This window comes from Ammodytes marinus, assembly GCF_949987685.1.
Source record: "Ammodytes marinus genome assembly, chromosome: 17".
Taxonomy (NCBI): domain Eukaryota; kingdom Metazoa; phylum Chordata; class Actinopteri; order Uranoscopiformes; family Ammodytidae; genus Ammodytes; species Ammodytes marinus.
Window position 1 is genome coordinate 15,550,295 of NC_137221.1, and position 16,800 is coordinate 15,567,094.

The following is a 16,800-nucleotide window of genomic DNA, read 5'->3' on the forward strand; positions in this document are numbered from 1 at the left end:
TTGTATGAACATATATACAATAATGGAAATCAACGCCACTATGATAATAAACATATTGTTCACGTTGTTCAAATTGAACGCAGCAATGTGTAATCTTTGGCTACAATCTTTTTCCTTAACAACAAAACAGCAGTTTAGCTTCATCGGAGTATTTTAGGTTTCAAGAAAAAACGGTGTTGTTAAATTACCTGGGATTTTCAAAGATTGCTATATGAAATTTTGAAAACAACTTTGCTCTGTGACTCAAACAAAAGCCAAATGCCTACACTATAGGAGCCAACCAATTTCCCTTAATATACTGTAACTGTTGATAAGAAATCCTTATTATTATAATGTTTTAGTTAATCTGTACTAAGATATGTTCATACTAAGCAGGCATTTCAAATTTAAAAAACAGACTCTACAGTGCTCTCTGCTGGCAAACCGGCACCATAATGGTGAAAACAGGGATGCATCGTAAAGAAAGGGGGGGTGAAGTTCACTAGTGGTGCAGAACACATTTCTTTGATATGGTTACTTTTCAACTCACAGTTCCCTGTTATGCACTATTGTGCCAAATATGGTCTCTTTCCATAACATATTAATTTCCTTAACATTTACATAGGCCTCACAAACACCTGTTTATGGGTAGCAAAACCAGCAATATTACATATGTTTGCAATGCCTTTTAACTTACTACTGACAAATACACCAACTCAAAGTATGGTGTGATACTGTGATAGCCTTCCTTTTGTTTAAGGTCAAACTCCAGTTCACATAGGAGGCTCCCATATCGGACAGTTTTTACCTCCACTACAACCACCATTTTATCCAAACATGTATCAAATGTAAAAAAGGAAGTTGAGAACTACAGCCGGATGAAATTCTTCAAAATGTATTGTAAACACGAGATCTTCAGCAACCCACAGCAGCTCATGTTTCAGCTCTGCCATCTTCTGCCTCAGGTTAAACCGGAATACAAAGCTCTGGGCAGCACATAATTGTCACACGGTCAGGACAAAACACAGCTCCAAACGAGGAAATAGTCTTTGCCCTTGCCACATATAGCCTGCAGCCTGCACTCTTCGTCTGTGCTTTGTTTACCTATGGAAATTTGAGCCAGGTAATATGATGACGTAGTCCTAACGAGTGCCTTTTGTTGCCCTGCCCTCCCCTCCACCCCCTCACACACAAACACACTTTTATCATTAGAACATAGGCTATTAGCCTACATCATATGATATTGAAATGTCTGTGTAACAGTTAAACTTAGACGGTTTTAAATATTCCTCGCTCTTTTTCTTTGTCAGAGAATGAAAGGTTGAAGTGATGCAATGTTCCTGTGCACCTGTGACATCCTCCACGCCACAAACTCACACACACCCCATACAGATCCACACATCAACCTAGGCTACTGAGGAGTAGGACGCGCGAGCCATTGGGAGGAGCAGCAGCGTCGCGTGCTGCGGAACACAGTCGTTAACGCTGCGCGCGGTGGTTTTGGCTGCAGATGCAGATCGCTGAGTGTGAGCGCGAGGCGGAGGGAAATGGCGAACGGGCGCGTGCGGCGGTGCGCCTCGTGAGGATACAGTAGTTACCCGGAGCGAAGCGGAGGCAGGCGGCAGCTCGAGGACAGTCAGGAGGAGACGGAAAAGAAGAAGCATGGAGGACTCAGAGCCCGCAGAGGACGGCTTACTCGCGGGCTTGCGGTGGAACAGAAGTGCACGGGACCAGGCTCAGCTCAAACACAAAATCCGGGATCTGCCAGGTCTTCTCAAGCACGGGCTGCACCTGCGAAAGAAGAGCGTGAGTAGCCTACTCCTAACCATCCGCTGACGGACTCTGCGTCCTTCCGTGTTTAATGTTTGAATTAGCAACGAGTCACTCGTTTATCTTTTCAACTGTCAGTTTGTAAACCAAGACACCCCTCAGTGTCGTGAGGCTGTTTTCACAACCCCGTCACGACTCAGGTGTTTTCATTTTGTTACAAGCACCTCTGTCGCAGAGGCTGTGTGTGTGTAGTTGCGCGCGCGCGTGTGTGCGACTGCCACATCCATAATAACCAATTGCTTTTGGACATCATACCTTCACACTCCGGTAGTCAAGGCAACACTAGCATACCCAGCAGAGACTACACTCAGCTCCTTCCTACAGAGGCTACCATGAAATAGGCTACGCACACGTTTGTATAGGCCTAATCAAATCTGTGTGGAGCAACACAAACCAATTATTTTCATTAATGCATAATGTGTCAGTCGAGTTTTTCAATTAACTGATTACATTTTGAATCTCTGACACATCAATTGCTTAAAGTCGGCTATAGGCTACTTTTGATTACAAGTTATGAAAGCTCAAGGTGATGTCTTCAAATGTATTTTTTCCCCCTCAACAATACAAACATGTTCGGTTTAAAATGATATAAAACAGAAAAACAGCAAGTTATCACATCGCCTAGGAGAAGTTTCAACCATCAAATATTTGACATTGTTGTTTAATGAAATTACAAATGTTGAATTGATTATCAATTTAGCCTATTTCAGATTCATTTTCTATTCATATCAGTTAGTTTACTAGCTTTTTTTCTTCTTCTCGATATTACAGAAACTAATAATATTTTTTTATATTGCTATTGTAACATTCACTCCCAGTCCAAAGGCGGGACATCTGTTCATCAACTAGCCTCTGTGGGTCCTCTGTGGTTACTGTTTTGCAATGACGGGTCTTACTAGAAAATGTGTGTGACTTTGTGTTCCCTGATGTGGAACAAACGCACCTGACAAGCCGAATGTGTCCTTAAAGTGTCTGCTCCGCTCATCTTCGTCATCAGTGGCAGCCTGAAATAAAATGAATAAATAAAAAAAATATGTGTAGCTACATCCCTCTGTGGAATAGAGAGTGAGAGACTTCCAGTCCCAGTGGTGCCGAATGTGATGAAGATGTGCAACGATTGTGTTGTAAAGCCATTTTGGGCCTAGGAGGTGAACAGTTTGTCATGTTACATCTTATTATTTTAAGTCATTGTGTGGACTTGACACACAGTCTGAGGCATATTCTTATTGGTCCTGTTGCCTCTCTAAAATAATACTATTACATCCTGTTGTAAATCAACACTAGTCAATAAATAAGGAATTACAGAGAAGAGACAGAATAGACAAATGTGAAATTCAAAATGAGAGAAAACCACCAAAGAATGGATTAAAGAAGAATTTATTTTTCTTTGCCATTGCGCATAACCGAAGTGTCAAAATGATGCAGCGCTACATCCATCGCATCTGGATCGACTGTCAAAATAGCACACTCCGTTTCAATCATTTAACCGTAGCATGTACATATACCGTGCGTTTTCTTGTTAGTGTAGTTCATCGCCTGTGATTGAGCTGTAACGGGAAGGAAAGCAGAGCAGCTGAAGGAAGAAAATGGCGAGTTTTCCGTCTCCTGTCTTCATCATCTAACTTGAAATGTGTGGGGGGAGTGTGGTGAGGCGTGGGTAAGTAGTGTAAAGGTATGGCTGTTCTGTGCAGACTGCTTCTCCGGAGAGACACTGGCAGTTGGAGATGCTTTGCCTGGCCCAAACGCACTCTCAAAGAGACACATGCTTGCTTGTATTATGCACACGTAAAAAAGTATCTGAAAAGATGCATTGTGCCACAAACGCACTCAAAATCCGGAGGGCTTAAAAGACAGTGTCATGATCTCAAATCACAACATCTCTCATAGATGGACACATCTGCCTACTTTGTGTTGATCTATGCAGAATCTTGAGCTATATTTGGTGTTTTGTGCTGGTATTCGTAAACCCTGTAAAGTTGCAAAACAGCCTACATAAGCGGTTATTGGCATTACCTCATCATGTGCTTCTTTGATGTTGTCCGACAGCCTATGAAGTGAATTTGAACTGTTGCATTGCCATTTGTCGTGGTTCCCGCCTGCCTGCAGCAGCCTCACCTTTTCTGAATCCTGTCTTACGTTACTCTCTGTTGTGACTTGCTCTGGTATTCACGTTAGTCCTTTAGTAAGCTACTGTATAAACAGGAGTAGGGTGATTTGCTTAAGAATACTTTACTAACATTTCAACTTTTAACTTGACAGGTTGTCCCTGTACAATGGCCTCGCTGTAGAAAGTTACAACAGGGAAATCTTGGCTAGTTTTCTTTCCTCCTCCTCCTTCTTTCAAAGAGTTGACCACAGCTCAGTCAGGTGTGAGATGGTGACTGATCAAGCCGATTGGTTGGTTATTTTTGCTATTGTTACCCACTAATACACTTAAGCCCTGAGTCACTGACTCACTATTCTGTAACCAGTTTTACTGTGGAATGTTAGTTTTGTTGGGATTTGCTGACACTGGGTGACTAATAATCCTTTCTTGATGTTCACTAATGTAATAATATATATTATTATTGCAGTTGTATTGGTTTAGGGGAAGAGATTGTATTTGTCATTTTCACAGATGCACTACAAGTACATTGTCAATAAAGGGTTCCTTTAGTTAATCAATCAAAACAAACCCATGAAACATTAAAACCAAAGACAAAAACACACATTGCAATAATAGTTTGTTTTGTACGTGCGCATGCCCCCGTATGTTCGTATGTGTGGTCACAGTTGCCATAATGTGTGGATTCTTATTGCAAGCAAAGTAAATGATGCACGTAGAAGGTAGAGAGGACGTAACATGTTTTTCCAGAAAGAATCTTCAAACACATTTCAATCACAGTCCCAGTTTAATCGTGCTATTTTGTTTGGGGGTTGAAGCTTCTTGGTATTTCTTTCTTCTTTCTTCATGGCTCTGCAATATTGCCTCCCCCAGATGCTGCCTGTTTGAAACTGCCCTTGGTGTGAACACCATTATGAATTAAAATTAAAATTTAAACACAAACCGAGAATTACAATACGTCGACCCAAAACCACTGTATATCAATGCATTCTGCTCAAAACATGTGAAATTAGATTATCACTGTCAAAATGTAAGCTCTCAGAATTTATCATCTGCATCTCAGAGGACAATTGATGATAGCATGCAGCAAAATAGTGGTTTGTGCAGTGTTTTTATGTCTGCCAGCAATATTTCACTTCCATAACTGCATTATACATTGAGATAAGGAAGATGAAAGGGCAAGTATGGGGCGGAGGGAGAGATTCGACACACATTCACACTTGCGTACTGTATTTCCTACACACTCTATCACTAGAACCGCTGTGTTGGGCTGAAAGGATTAGCATAAGTATGCCAATGCCACCTCCAAACTTTATTAACAATTTATATATGCATTTCAGGATAGAAAAACACTTTGCTTAGACGAAAGAGGAAATAGGCACAATAATCCAAGCGTGCTGTATGCAGAATTTGCAAATGCTGATAGTACTGGAGGACATTATACAACACCTGAACTCCTCCTCCTGTTGCCTTGACATTCTACCCACAGGTTTTTTTAAAACGTTTTTTAACTGCATGGCCTCAGATGTCCAAGAAATTGTCAACAGGTGTATTCCCACATGCCCTGAAAACAGCAGTTATCAAGCCACTCCTAAAAAAGAACAACCTAGAAACATCAGTCATGAACAATTATAGGCCCATATCTAACCTGCCATTTTTAAGCAAGATCATTGAAAAAGCTGTTTATCAGCAGCTGAATAACTACATGGCAATGAACAACTGCTTTGATGTCTTCCAGTCAGGTTTCCGTCAACACCACAGCACTGAGACCGCTCTGGGTAAGGTCCTCAATGACATCCACTTAAACACAGACAGTGGCAAAAGCTCTGTATTAGTTTTATTGGATCTCAGTGCTGCGTTCGACACAGTTGACCACAGCATATTACAAGATCGACTAGCAAACTGGGTTGGACTTTCTGGAACTGTACTAAACTGGTTTGAATCATACTTAAAGGACAGAGACTACTATGTATCAATAGGCAATTTCACATCTGAGAGAACAAATATTACATGCGGGGTCCCCCAAGGTTCCATTCTTGGGCCTCTTCTGTTTAACATCTACATGCTCCCACTAGCTCAGATTATGAACAAGAACAAATATATTAAAAATATATCAAGAATTAAAGGGCTAATGTCTCAGCAGGACTTATAAAAACTTGTCCATGCATTTATTTTTAGTATTTTTGCAGGCCTTCCTAAAAAATCAATCAGACAGCTTCAGCTAATTCAAAACGCTGCTGCTCGAGTCCTCACTAGGACCAAAAAAGTGGATCACATTACCCCAGTTCTTAGGTCTTTACACTGGCTTCCTGTCACTCCAAGAATTGATTTTAAAATATTGATGTTGGTCTATTATGCCCTAAATGGTTTAGGGCCTAAATACATCGCTGACCTGCTGATCCCTTACGAACCAGTCAGAGCTCTCAGATCGTCTGGGACTGGGCTACTGAAAGTCCCCAGAGTAAGGACTAGACAGGGAGAGTCAGCCTTCAGTTTTAATGCACCCAAGCTCTGGAATAAACTTCCAGGGGACTTGAGGTCCGCTTCAACACTCGGCTCTTTTAAATCTGGTCTGAAGACATTACTGTTTCCGTTTTAACCTGTAATTTAAAATTTTTATTTATTTTTATTCTTTTTAAATGTTTTTTATTATTCTATCTTTTATTTATATTCATGTTTCTCTCGCTTTTTTTTAATGTGTGCTCTATACTTGATGTATTTTGTTTTTGCATCTGTAAAGCACCTTGAATGGCCTTGTGTCCGAAATGTGCTTTAGAAATAAACTTGCCTTGCCTTGCCTTACATAAGAAAATGAATTAACCAAAAAAATATACGAGTGGAATACACCAGGACAGGGTTGCCAATAACTTCAAATTATCTTTATTATTTTGAAGGCCACACAAAATGTTTCAATTCTCATTTGAAATACAAACTTGTTGAGATATTTTCTTCAAAATGATTTTAAAGTCGTTTTTCAAGCATTTGATGGATTTAAATTGAGTGAGAAACTCAATTCACAAACAAGGTAAACTAGCACAAACCACAAGGTATTCAGTTTACTATTTGAAGACTAGGAAAACCGGCAAATATTCACATTGACATCTGCAAATATTTGACATTTCTGTTTGATCAAGCAATGTACATCTTAAATTGAGTTGCTGATTGCATTTCCTGTTTAAGTGAAGCCTTCTGTTATTATTCTGGTATCAACAAATATACTGTAGATCACTGAGCGAGTGCCGGTGAGCCAAAGGTCATGTGTGGTGGCAGATAGGTGTGAGCGGGCCGGTGGCTTTCTCAGCAGCTCCGCCATGTGTGTGTTTGTCTAATGATGTGTGTGTGTGTGCGTTTGCGTGTGCGTGCCCATTGAGCTGTAGCTGCTAGCTTTGAGGTCTCCATTTTGACTCCCTTGTTTGACGGATCTGACAAGGAGTCGACAGGAACTTAGTGTGAATGTGAAATGTGTGTGTGCGTTCGTTTATGTGTGTGTGAGGGAGCTTGCCAAGCATACCGTGCTACAGCTCTTCCCTGTGCTCAGCAATCTAATCTAAGAGTAATCCATTTCTGGCAGATAATGACCTCGCTCTCTGCTACTCTCTCTCTCTCTCTCTCTCTCCAAACTTTGAAGTCATCACAAAGATAAGTGTGTCAGCATGTGCTCTTTCTTTATAGCATTCTTTTCTCCTCCATTCATCTTCTCTTCTCTTCTCTCGCTCTCTCCTGGCCTCCTGTGCACTGACAGCAAATGACTGTACTGCCTGACGTGTGTGTGTGTGTGTGTGTGTGTGTGTTTGTGTTTGTGAGAAACGGAGGCACAGACAAGACAAATAGACTCACAAGCACAGGGCCAGCAGACATTTCACTCGTTGTGTGTGATACAGTATATGAATGTAACACCTCCGCTAGCGCTGCTGTGTCTTGAGGCCGGTGTTTTGCGAAAAGACATGACGGTGGAGCAACAAAGACCTCTTGAGAGATCGGTATTCACCCGACCGAGAGACAAAGAGATGGAGAGATAAGATCGAGCGACCCAAGACAAAAGAGGGGAAAAAAGAACGAGCGGGACTGAGATAGCGAGAGAGTCAGAAACAATGTATTGAGTCTGTGTGCTTGGCTGGCTGCATGGTGTGCTGCTCTACTTAACCATCAGTCCAAACACTGCATGTCTGCGCACATGCAGACAAGCCAAAAAGCCTCTCAACTTTACTGATATTTCGGAGGCTGTGTCCACACTGAGAGAGAGGGTTTATTTTTGAAGCCAAATACCTAGCTCATTTGAAAATGTTTTCAAGTGTGGGTAAATGTTTTTTCTTTTTGTTTTATTGGAAAAACTACGCTTCTGGACTTTCTGTGACCTTTTGGACTTTCTGTGACCTCCAGCTTACCCCACTGATATCTCATTTGTAATGTTAATATAAAATGGCTGCAACAGATGATTATTTGTCGATTAATTAAAGGCACACATTATCTTCACAATGAAATGATGAATTGTTCCATCCATTAAATGTTCAATACAATTTCCTCACACTGTTTGATTTGTCTGATCGACGGTCCTACCCAAAGATTTTTAACTTACGGTGAAATTAAAATACGTTTTAGATTTGCCTTATCAAGAAATCCTCTTGTTGGTTAATATCTGTCTGGTAAATTATACAGTAAGGCTGAACCAGCAACAGCCAATCTGCTTAGCATAAAGACAGGAAACTGGGGGAATTGCCCACCCTGGCTCTCCCTCTGGAAGTCCCTGCTGTTTTGCAGCCAACCTCATGGTGATGTTGAAGGTCACTGCATCCTGGTTGGTGTGTTTCAGTTCTGAGCAGTACAGTTACCGGTTGGTAGGTTTTGTTACCTTTTGGACAGAGCCAGGCTAGCTGTTTCCACTCTTTTATGCTCGGCTTTGCTATCTGGCAGCTTGCTGTACCCGTAAAATGTAATGCACAGATTCAAGAGTGGTATTGATCATCTCCTCTTACTCTTGGCAAGTAAGCAAATGTGCTCGTTTTCTTTTTAATGAAAAGTAGGTACCGTGTGATACAGTGAGTTATTTGCTTTAGAATACAGTGTTTGTGCAAGTGGATACACTCGCTTGCGCGCGCGCGTGTGTGTGTGTGTGTGTGTGTGTGTGTGTCTGTGTGTGTGTGTGTGTGTTTGTGACATCCCAGACATTATCATTGTTCTAATTAGGATCACAGGCACTACATTGCTCTCCCTCTGTTTCATTTTCTCGCAACTAAAAGCCACAACCGAGCATTTATCTCTCTCTCTCTCTCTCTGGCTTTTCTTTTCTCAGGTTTTCTCTCTTTTGCAATTACAATTCAAATACTCAGTCTGTCTCGCGTCGTCTCATCTCTCTCCCTGTCCATGTGTCGTACTCATGTGTCCACTATCATATATTCAAATATAGACTTGTTGTGGTTTCTCAGCCTCACTCTCCTCTTTCTCCACTTGCACGCTAACTCATTTATATTTCTTCATCTAGCCTACAACCATTATCCACAGTCGCTTAGGTGCTTTTCATTTGTTCCATCATTTGATCTTTCTCTCTGTATCTCTCCATCCGTCATCATTCTGATGGTTGGTAAGTGTCAGCCAGTGAGAGGCGAAGGGCAGCGGGCGATTGCTAGCGCAGACTCAGCTGTCTGTGACGGTTTCCAGTGGGGAATCGGTCAACCCCACAACTGTGTGCTCACAGACGGATTGCGCTCCTATTGCAGGAGAGTCCTCATTTATCTGTCTGTAATGAAAGCTGGCAACGGGTTCTTCATCTTTATACAATTGGAGAGTTTGTGTTTTATATCAGGGATTTTCAAAGATTTTTTTTTCACCCACATATCCTCTTATATGGTCGCCCTATTGTTCTAAGAGTGCTTAGTTAAGATTCAACATGTATAAACCCTTTTAGACCTTTTCATGTTAGGATTTTTGTTTACATTGATCAACAGGAAGGGTTGAAAAAAAATCTATTAATCATCTTTGGCAGCAATTAGTGGTTGTGTGTATACAACTGGACCAGGCATTTCTCCCATTCTTATGCAAAGAGCTTACAGTCATTATAAAATTCAGTTGGATCTTGCTGATCATTTGTTACACCTTGGTTGCACAAAGGTGATCTCCATTTAACGGAAAACTCTTGGCTGCACCAGCGATAACATGGGGCGTGTCATTGTTTATGCAAACTGTCATTCGTGGCTTTGTGTGTTCACTTAATTACATTTGTAGAGATTGTTCACCTTGACATTAAACAATCTTTGTCTGTTGATGAGCCTTCAAACGCCTCGTCAAACCACTTTGATTCAGTGTTGTAAAACAATAAAACATGAAAATGTTTCCGGCAAGTTAACACTTTTATGGACCCTTTGATAGTTTCCCAGCGTGGGATGGAAAGGAAGATTGAACTTCTTAGATGACTTACAATCAGTCCTGTAATTGCAGTTTAAAAAAAATATTAATATATTGGCAGTAGCAAATGTTAGACCAGTACCATTAATCTGAAGCTTGTATGACCTGTAGGACCTCACTTTATAATGATGTTATCATCAATCATAATCAATGCGGTCAATTCACCTTATTTTTGTAGGAGTTGAATGAAATCTGAGCTTTGTTATTTGTTCCTGCTCTATTGCTAACATTACTAATGTAAATGTGTCACCACCAGGCTGTCATCTCTGTAATCTGGCACCATAATAATCCATAGAGATTAAGAGTTTATTTCCTGATACGGGCATGATGTAACCATCAAGAGATTTATTATGTGGTCAGTCAGCTGTTGATTTATTGTGAGAGTTAGTTGACTGACAAGTGCATTTTATTGTTGGATAAGTAAAGAATAATGGCTTTGGAAAGTTTGGAAAACTGTATTACAACACGTGTCCCTTCAATATTAAAGCACCAAAAATCTCTGGAAAGCATTTGTGAGAGTAATGTTAGTGGCCGCAGTTGTTAAACATCAGCTGACTAAGGATTTTAGAATGGTAAAGCTGGTCTATCTTTGAAAGTCTTTGTTTGTTCAGTGTATTGACTGTGTGTGGGCTCTGACCGCATATGTGTATTTTTGTTTCAACAGCAATCACCTGACACTATCCCCGGGCCTAGCACTGGACCTGCAGTACACAAGGTAAGGTAACACACACACACACACACACACAGGTGATGGTGATGGTGATGTCATCCCTTTACTTGCTGCAGAGCGTGATTGTTTGTTTAGCCCCAATACAGATGACATCATATCAGAGGGGATATCACCTTGGGGTTTTTCCAAAGCAAGTTTCACAAACACACAAACGCACAAGCACACACATTCCTAATTTGTCATACGTCACTAATGTGGTTTGGCGTATATTTCAGTACAGAACTCTGGAAAGGCCTCAGGGCTTTAATATTTCACGTCATATCTCTTGTTGTTGAACAATGAAAACATTATTGGTATTAGTTAAATGAATAAAATTAAGAAATGTTCATGTGAAGCAAATGTTTGTGCGCACTGTGCGGTGCTGTTACCCCTGTGCTAAATAATCCTTGTGCTTACTTGTGTGTTTCCTCAGCATGGTTTTGTGTTTCATTGGTTGCATTTCACCAGATTTTCGAGCCTAACAACGTTCAATTAGTTAGTTAAAAACTCCTGGACCATGAACAGCTAAGCAGGGACATGATTGCAAAAGGGAGCCACAAAATGGATTGTTGCTAAAATAGATTCAATCTTCTGTCGTAAAGATATTAGTCTGTCAATTATTTACTAAGAATTGATTGATTGTGGTCACTGAAAGCTGGAGCAATCGATAAACTATGGACCAAATTGTGTCTTGTCAAATACTTCAGGCCACATAGACTGCAATGTTCTGATTAGGAAAGCAACTACCCAAAACCTCCTTAAATACCTTACCCCACAGCCATTACAGTAGCAATAACATGCATTTCTTTCTTTGTATTTACCAAGCTGATTGTTTTAATATTTTTGTTAACATGTTTGTATTAGCTAGCAGTCTTTGTTCGAGACTTAAGCAGAGATAGTTCTGCTTTTTGCAACATAAATCCATGGCGCTACTATTGGTTTTATAATCACAGGTTAACTTTTGATGTTGCAATAAATGGGACCATTTATCTTTCATACACTTCTACCATCCTACATAAACGTTACAAGTGCAGTCATTTGCAAAACCTGCCCCTTGTGTAGACAGAAGGCTAGGCTACAGAGGCAAAGACAAGATAACATTTTTCCATGGAATTGATGCTGGAAGGAACCAGTTATGTTGAAACATGATGTAAACGGAACCTCGTCAGTCATCAAGCAGGCTCTGTGCTGTGGTATGCAAACGTGAATACAAAGAGAACAGAACAAGCAGTGAATGGAAACAGCTTAATTGAAATACGGTGTTATTTAACACAGTGTCAATAGCAGGATTATTAAAGAGCGTGTAGACACAGTCAATGTTTAATTCCTCAGGGGGTAAAGAAATCGAGCTGCCCTTGTGAGTCCCGTCAATGACGGCCACATGAACCAACACTGGCTCTCTGCAGTCTGATGATCATGTCCAAGGCGTTGTTGAGATATCATCACATTTATTCATTTTTAGTGTTAATGTTTTTTAATGAGAGTGCAACAATGCATTTCTCATGTGGTTTCGGCATGTGTGTGTTTGTCAGTCTTGTTCCCAGAGTTTTCCATGTGCCGGTCGGACTGTGAGGAATGCCTTCCTCTCTCATGGACCATACCCAGCCAAAGACAAGATACACCTGGCCCGGATCATACGGTACACTTGTTCCTGTGTTTGTATGTCTGTCTGTGTGTGTGTGTGTGCAGGGCTGAATCGATGTGTCCTCTGAAGCATATACCCTGACTCATCAGTCATTGTTGAGCCCCTTCCTGATTGGCCGGCCAAGTTGTCTATGCAGTAAGAGGAGCAAAGTGTGACTTCGACGTTGTATAAGAGGGAATATGATGTCAGGGAAATACATGCACTGTCATGCAATAAAACTGTAGGTTCAGTACATAAAGATGCCTGCAAAAAAACATCTGGACATAGATATAAATAGATACTCTTAACGACTGCAGTACACACACACAAAACACACACACAAAACACACACACAAAACACACACACACACACACACACACACACACACACACACACACACACACACACACACACACACACACACACACACACACACACACACACACACACACACACACACACACACACACACACACACACACACACACACACACACACACACACACACACACACACACACACACACACACACACACACACACACACACACACACACACAGAGAGTTTATCCTGTGGGAAAGCAGCCGGAAGGTATTCAGTGTTTCAGAGAAAAAGGCTTACGGAGAACTAATGAATAATCAATGGGTATTGATTCAATAAAGAAAAGATAGGCTCTATTTGTATGTGCATGCATGTATCCTAACACTGGCTGTACGCGTGTGTTGAAAACGTGTGTGTGTGTATTTTAACAGGCGAAGCTATGTGGGCGTGGAGCTGGTGCAGTGGCTGTGTGAGCAGTGTGTGTACGTGCGCTGTCGGACTACTGGTGTGCGCGTCTGGCAGGTGCTGCTGGAGCTCGGAGTCCTATTGTCTGGTAAAAAAACACACACACACACACACACACACACACACACACAGTCACATGCACACTCTCACTTGCCTGGAGGTTGTGCTGTCTTTTGAAATTTATATTAACCCTTCAGCAGGTCATTTCCAACAGAACAGATTTCATTGCTTTATCCACCTGTTTAACTTACTAATATGGCTAAAATGACACTGGCTCTGTGTATCCAAATACCGCTACTTACAATACCAAATATCCTCTTTCATTATTTACCAAGGACCATGTAATTTCTCGGACAATGCCTGGGTGTATTCTGAAAAGAAATATAGAAAAAAGTAAAAAAAAAGAAAAAAGAAATGTAAATATTGTTTTTTATTATTCATACTCATTTTACTCTATGATGTTCTGAAGCTACTCTAAGTATGCCTTGCGTGACACATCCTCTTATATAACACGGTGTAATATTCAAAGGCAGTTAATGTTTCTTCAAAGAAAAAGCAAACCTGATCCTCTTTTGGCTGCCTGCTTTAAGACCTTTGCTTAGATGCAGTTCATTGGTCTGGCTAATCCACCATGACTGATACAAAGAGTTTATCCGGGTGTTATTGTTGTCACCAATCGTGTCTTGGCTCTTTTTGTAGAACTTAAAAGTGTCTCGTATTACAAATCCATTTCACTTTTTGCATAATTTCTTTTTATAATTCAGTGTTAATTATATTTCATTTCAGGATTTATTTTTAGTGCAACAATACCATGAGTAAAAAGTAGCACCAAATGTAATGCTTGTCCTGCCTCAAATCTTTTGGAATGGGGTTACAACATCATTCAATAAATCATTTCAACCATTTAAATAGCTGATTTAATTTGGTGTAATCAGGGTGGATCAACAAATTCATCATATCTTCTTTATTACAATTTGAAGGATCTCCCTAATCTGAAATGTCATCATCCATTGTTACAGTATACATTTAGCACCATCGAAAAAAGGCATAAGCCTTCACTTAATTATGATGCACGAAAAATGTAACATTCAACTATTTTATTACACTGTAATGACCTTTATCAAAATCGTCACACATTTTCACACGGAGAATGATAAAGGTAAAAAATGAACACTTGTTTGAAATTCAGATGCACAAAAGTAGAGGAAGCTCACACATGTTTGGTGTTTGTGTTTCTATTCCTTCTCCAGTGGACCAGCGGGTGGTGTTTTCCGACTCAAACTCTTACTACCAGTTCAGCTTTGAGGAGTGTGACTCCGCCTCCTGTGAGTTTCGCTCTAATGAGGGGGAGTGGCCAGAGGCGGTTAGGCTCCTCCTACAACTCGCCCCATACGTCCAGTTCCGCTCTGGAGGCGGGGCAAACAGCCCGTAAGTGTCCTTTTCAAATCTGATTGCTAGTTATGCTGCAATGGACGGACGGTAGCGCTTTCACTTTTTCAAAAAAATCATGTTTGAACAAATGGGGATTAACATTTAAAGTAATGTGAAATGGATTGAACACAAGCCATGTAATCTAATCCTCAACTAATTTACAATTTTCAAATCGACAAGGTTAAGGTGGTCATGGTTCTCCACTGTTGCATGTGAATTACAAAGCTAAGAAAACTTCAGAGCCATTATTATAACACATAACAGCTAAGATGATTTGGTGTCTTAATTTCAATTCACTACAGACATAGGGATTGGCTGGAGATGTTTGCTAGGATGTTTTTAATACTTCTACAGTATGAACAGTTTATATAACTGCACATCTACAATAAATTCAAAGAACACCCTGTTGTGCTAATGTAGAATTCAGAAAGATCATGGCATATTAAATATTTCAAATAATATTATAATAGTTAGAATGGTTGTTTTGAATTTCAAATAAAAAGTGAAAGCTGATAGGTGGTGTATGATAAATTGGTGGTTTCCACTGTGACTGAGGAGAATCCTTATCAGTGTTGATAGTGAATGAAACTTAGTTGTAATGTGCTGGATCATCTCCATTGACCTGAAGTGGAAGCTCATTGCTCTGGTAAAATACAGTTGAAGTGACAGTATACCCGTTCAGATTGAAAATTAAGGTCAAATGTCGGTCTGATAATTAACAATGAAAAGTGAAAAGTTAGTGTGTTGGACTTGGTTAAAGTTTTACAGTTCATACCGTACACACTGTATACTATACAGTAAAGTTGACACACAGACACACACACACACACACACACACACACACACACACACACACACACACACACACACACACACACACACACACACACACACACACACACACACAACCCTCTTTTTCAAATCCCAGCTAGAAGTCTAATCTCTATTCAGTGTTTTAAATCCTCAGTCTGTTTATGTGTGAGACATGTGCATTTACAGGCACAACGCAAGACATAAAGTTGTGTATAAAACTAATGCACAATCGCACACACACACACACACACACACACACACACACACACACACACACACACACACACACACACACACACACACACACACACACACACACACACACACACACACACACACACACACACACACACACACACACACACACACACCAGTAGTAGGAGTGGTGTCAGCCAGAGTTCCCAGCTTTGCTGCTCCTGTGTGTGGAATTCCTGCTGAGGCTGCTACTGAACTCAATCTGTCACTTGGGGAGAGAGTGAGAGTAAGACAGGCGGGGGAGATGTAGAGAATAGAGTTTATATGGAGAAAGAGGGAACATGAGCACACGTCAACATGTTCATCTGTGTGACGACTTCAAAGGGTGTATTTACAGACACCAGGGAGAGAGCACAACAGCAGGGGGGATTTAATGTCATACTCACTTATATAAATTGCATGTATCATACTGTACGTTCTCCTATCCAACCCATCACTTACATTATGTACATTTATAGTGACTAACATGCATTCTTAAAGGCACTCCACCAGTATCTCTGTATGTTGGCAGGGTACGGAGGAACAGATGGAAGAGTTTTAGGTAGCAACTCCATCTTAGCACCTTTTTTAAGTGATTCAATCGGGGGCATTTTCTCCCCAGGCTGCTTTTGTCAACCTGTTTTGGTCATTGGTTTTCTCACCCATATTAAGCATATGAGGATGTAAGTATCTGCAGGCTCTCTCTCTCTCTCTCTCTTACCCCCGTCTCACAGCCTCCTTACCTCTCTCTCTCCGTCTCACACCCTCCCTACCCCGTTCTCTCTCTCTCTCTCTCTCTCTCTCTCTCTCTCTCTCTCTTTGTTGTAAAGGAGTAATAGCTTTGAGGGTAAACACCTGTTCAGAATGAACTCCACTGGCTTCTTACTTAA

At 40.8% G+C, this 16,800-nt stretch overlaps 1 protein-coding gene across 1 annotated transcript in view; it reads left to right on the forward strand.

Annotated features, from left to right (window-relative positions):
• The first annotated feature begins 1,534 nt into the window (after nt 1-1,534).
• rapgef5a (Rap guanine nucleotide exchange factor (GEF) 5a) overlaps nt 1,535-16,800 on the forward strand; it is a 46,299-nt gene continuing 31,033 nt past the window's right edge. Inside the window, exons 1-5 of the mRNA XM_080045761.1 lie at nt 1,535-1,785; nt 10,977-11,027; nt 12,554-12,660; nt 13,399-13,520; nt 14,683-14,860. Coding sequence (XP_079901887.1) covers nt 1,642-1,785; nt 10,977-11,027; nt 12,554-12,660; nt 13,399-13,520; nt 14,683-14,860 — 602 coding nt within the window. The 5' untranslated portion in view covers nt 1,535-1,641. The remainder of the gene's footprint in view (nt 1,786-10,976; nt 11,028-12,553; nt 12,661-13,398; nt 13,521-14,682; nt 14,861-16,800) is intronic.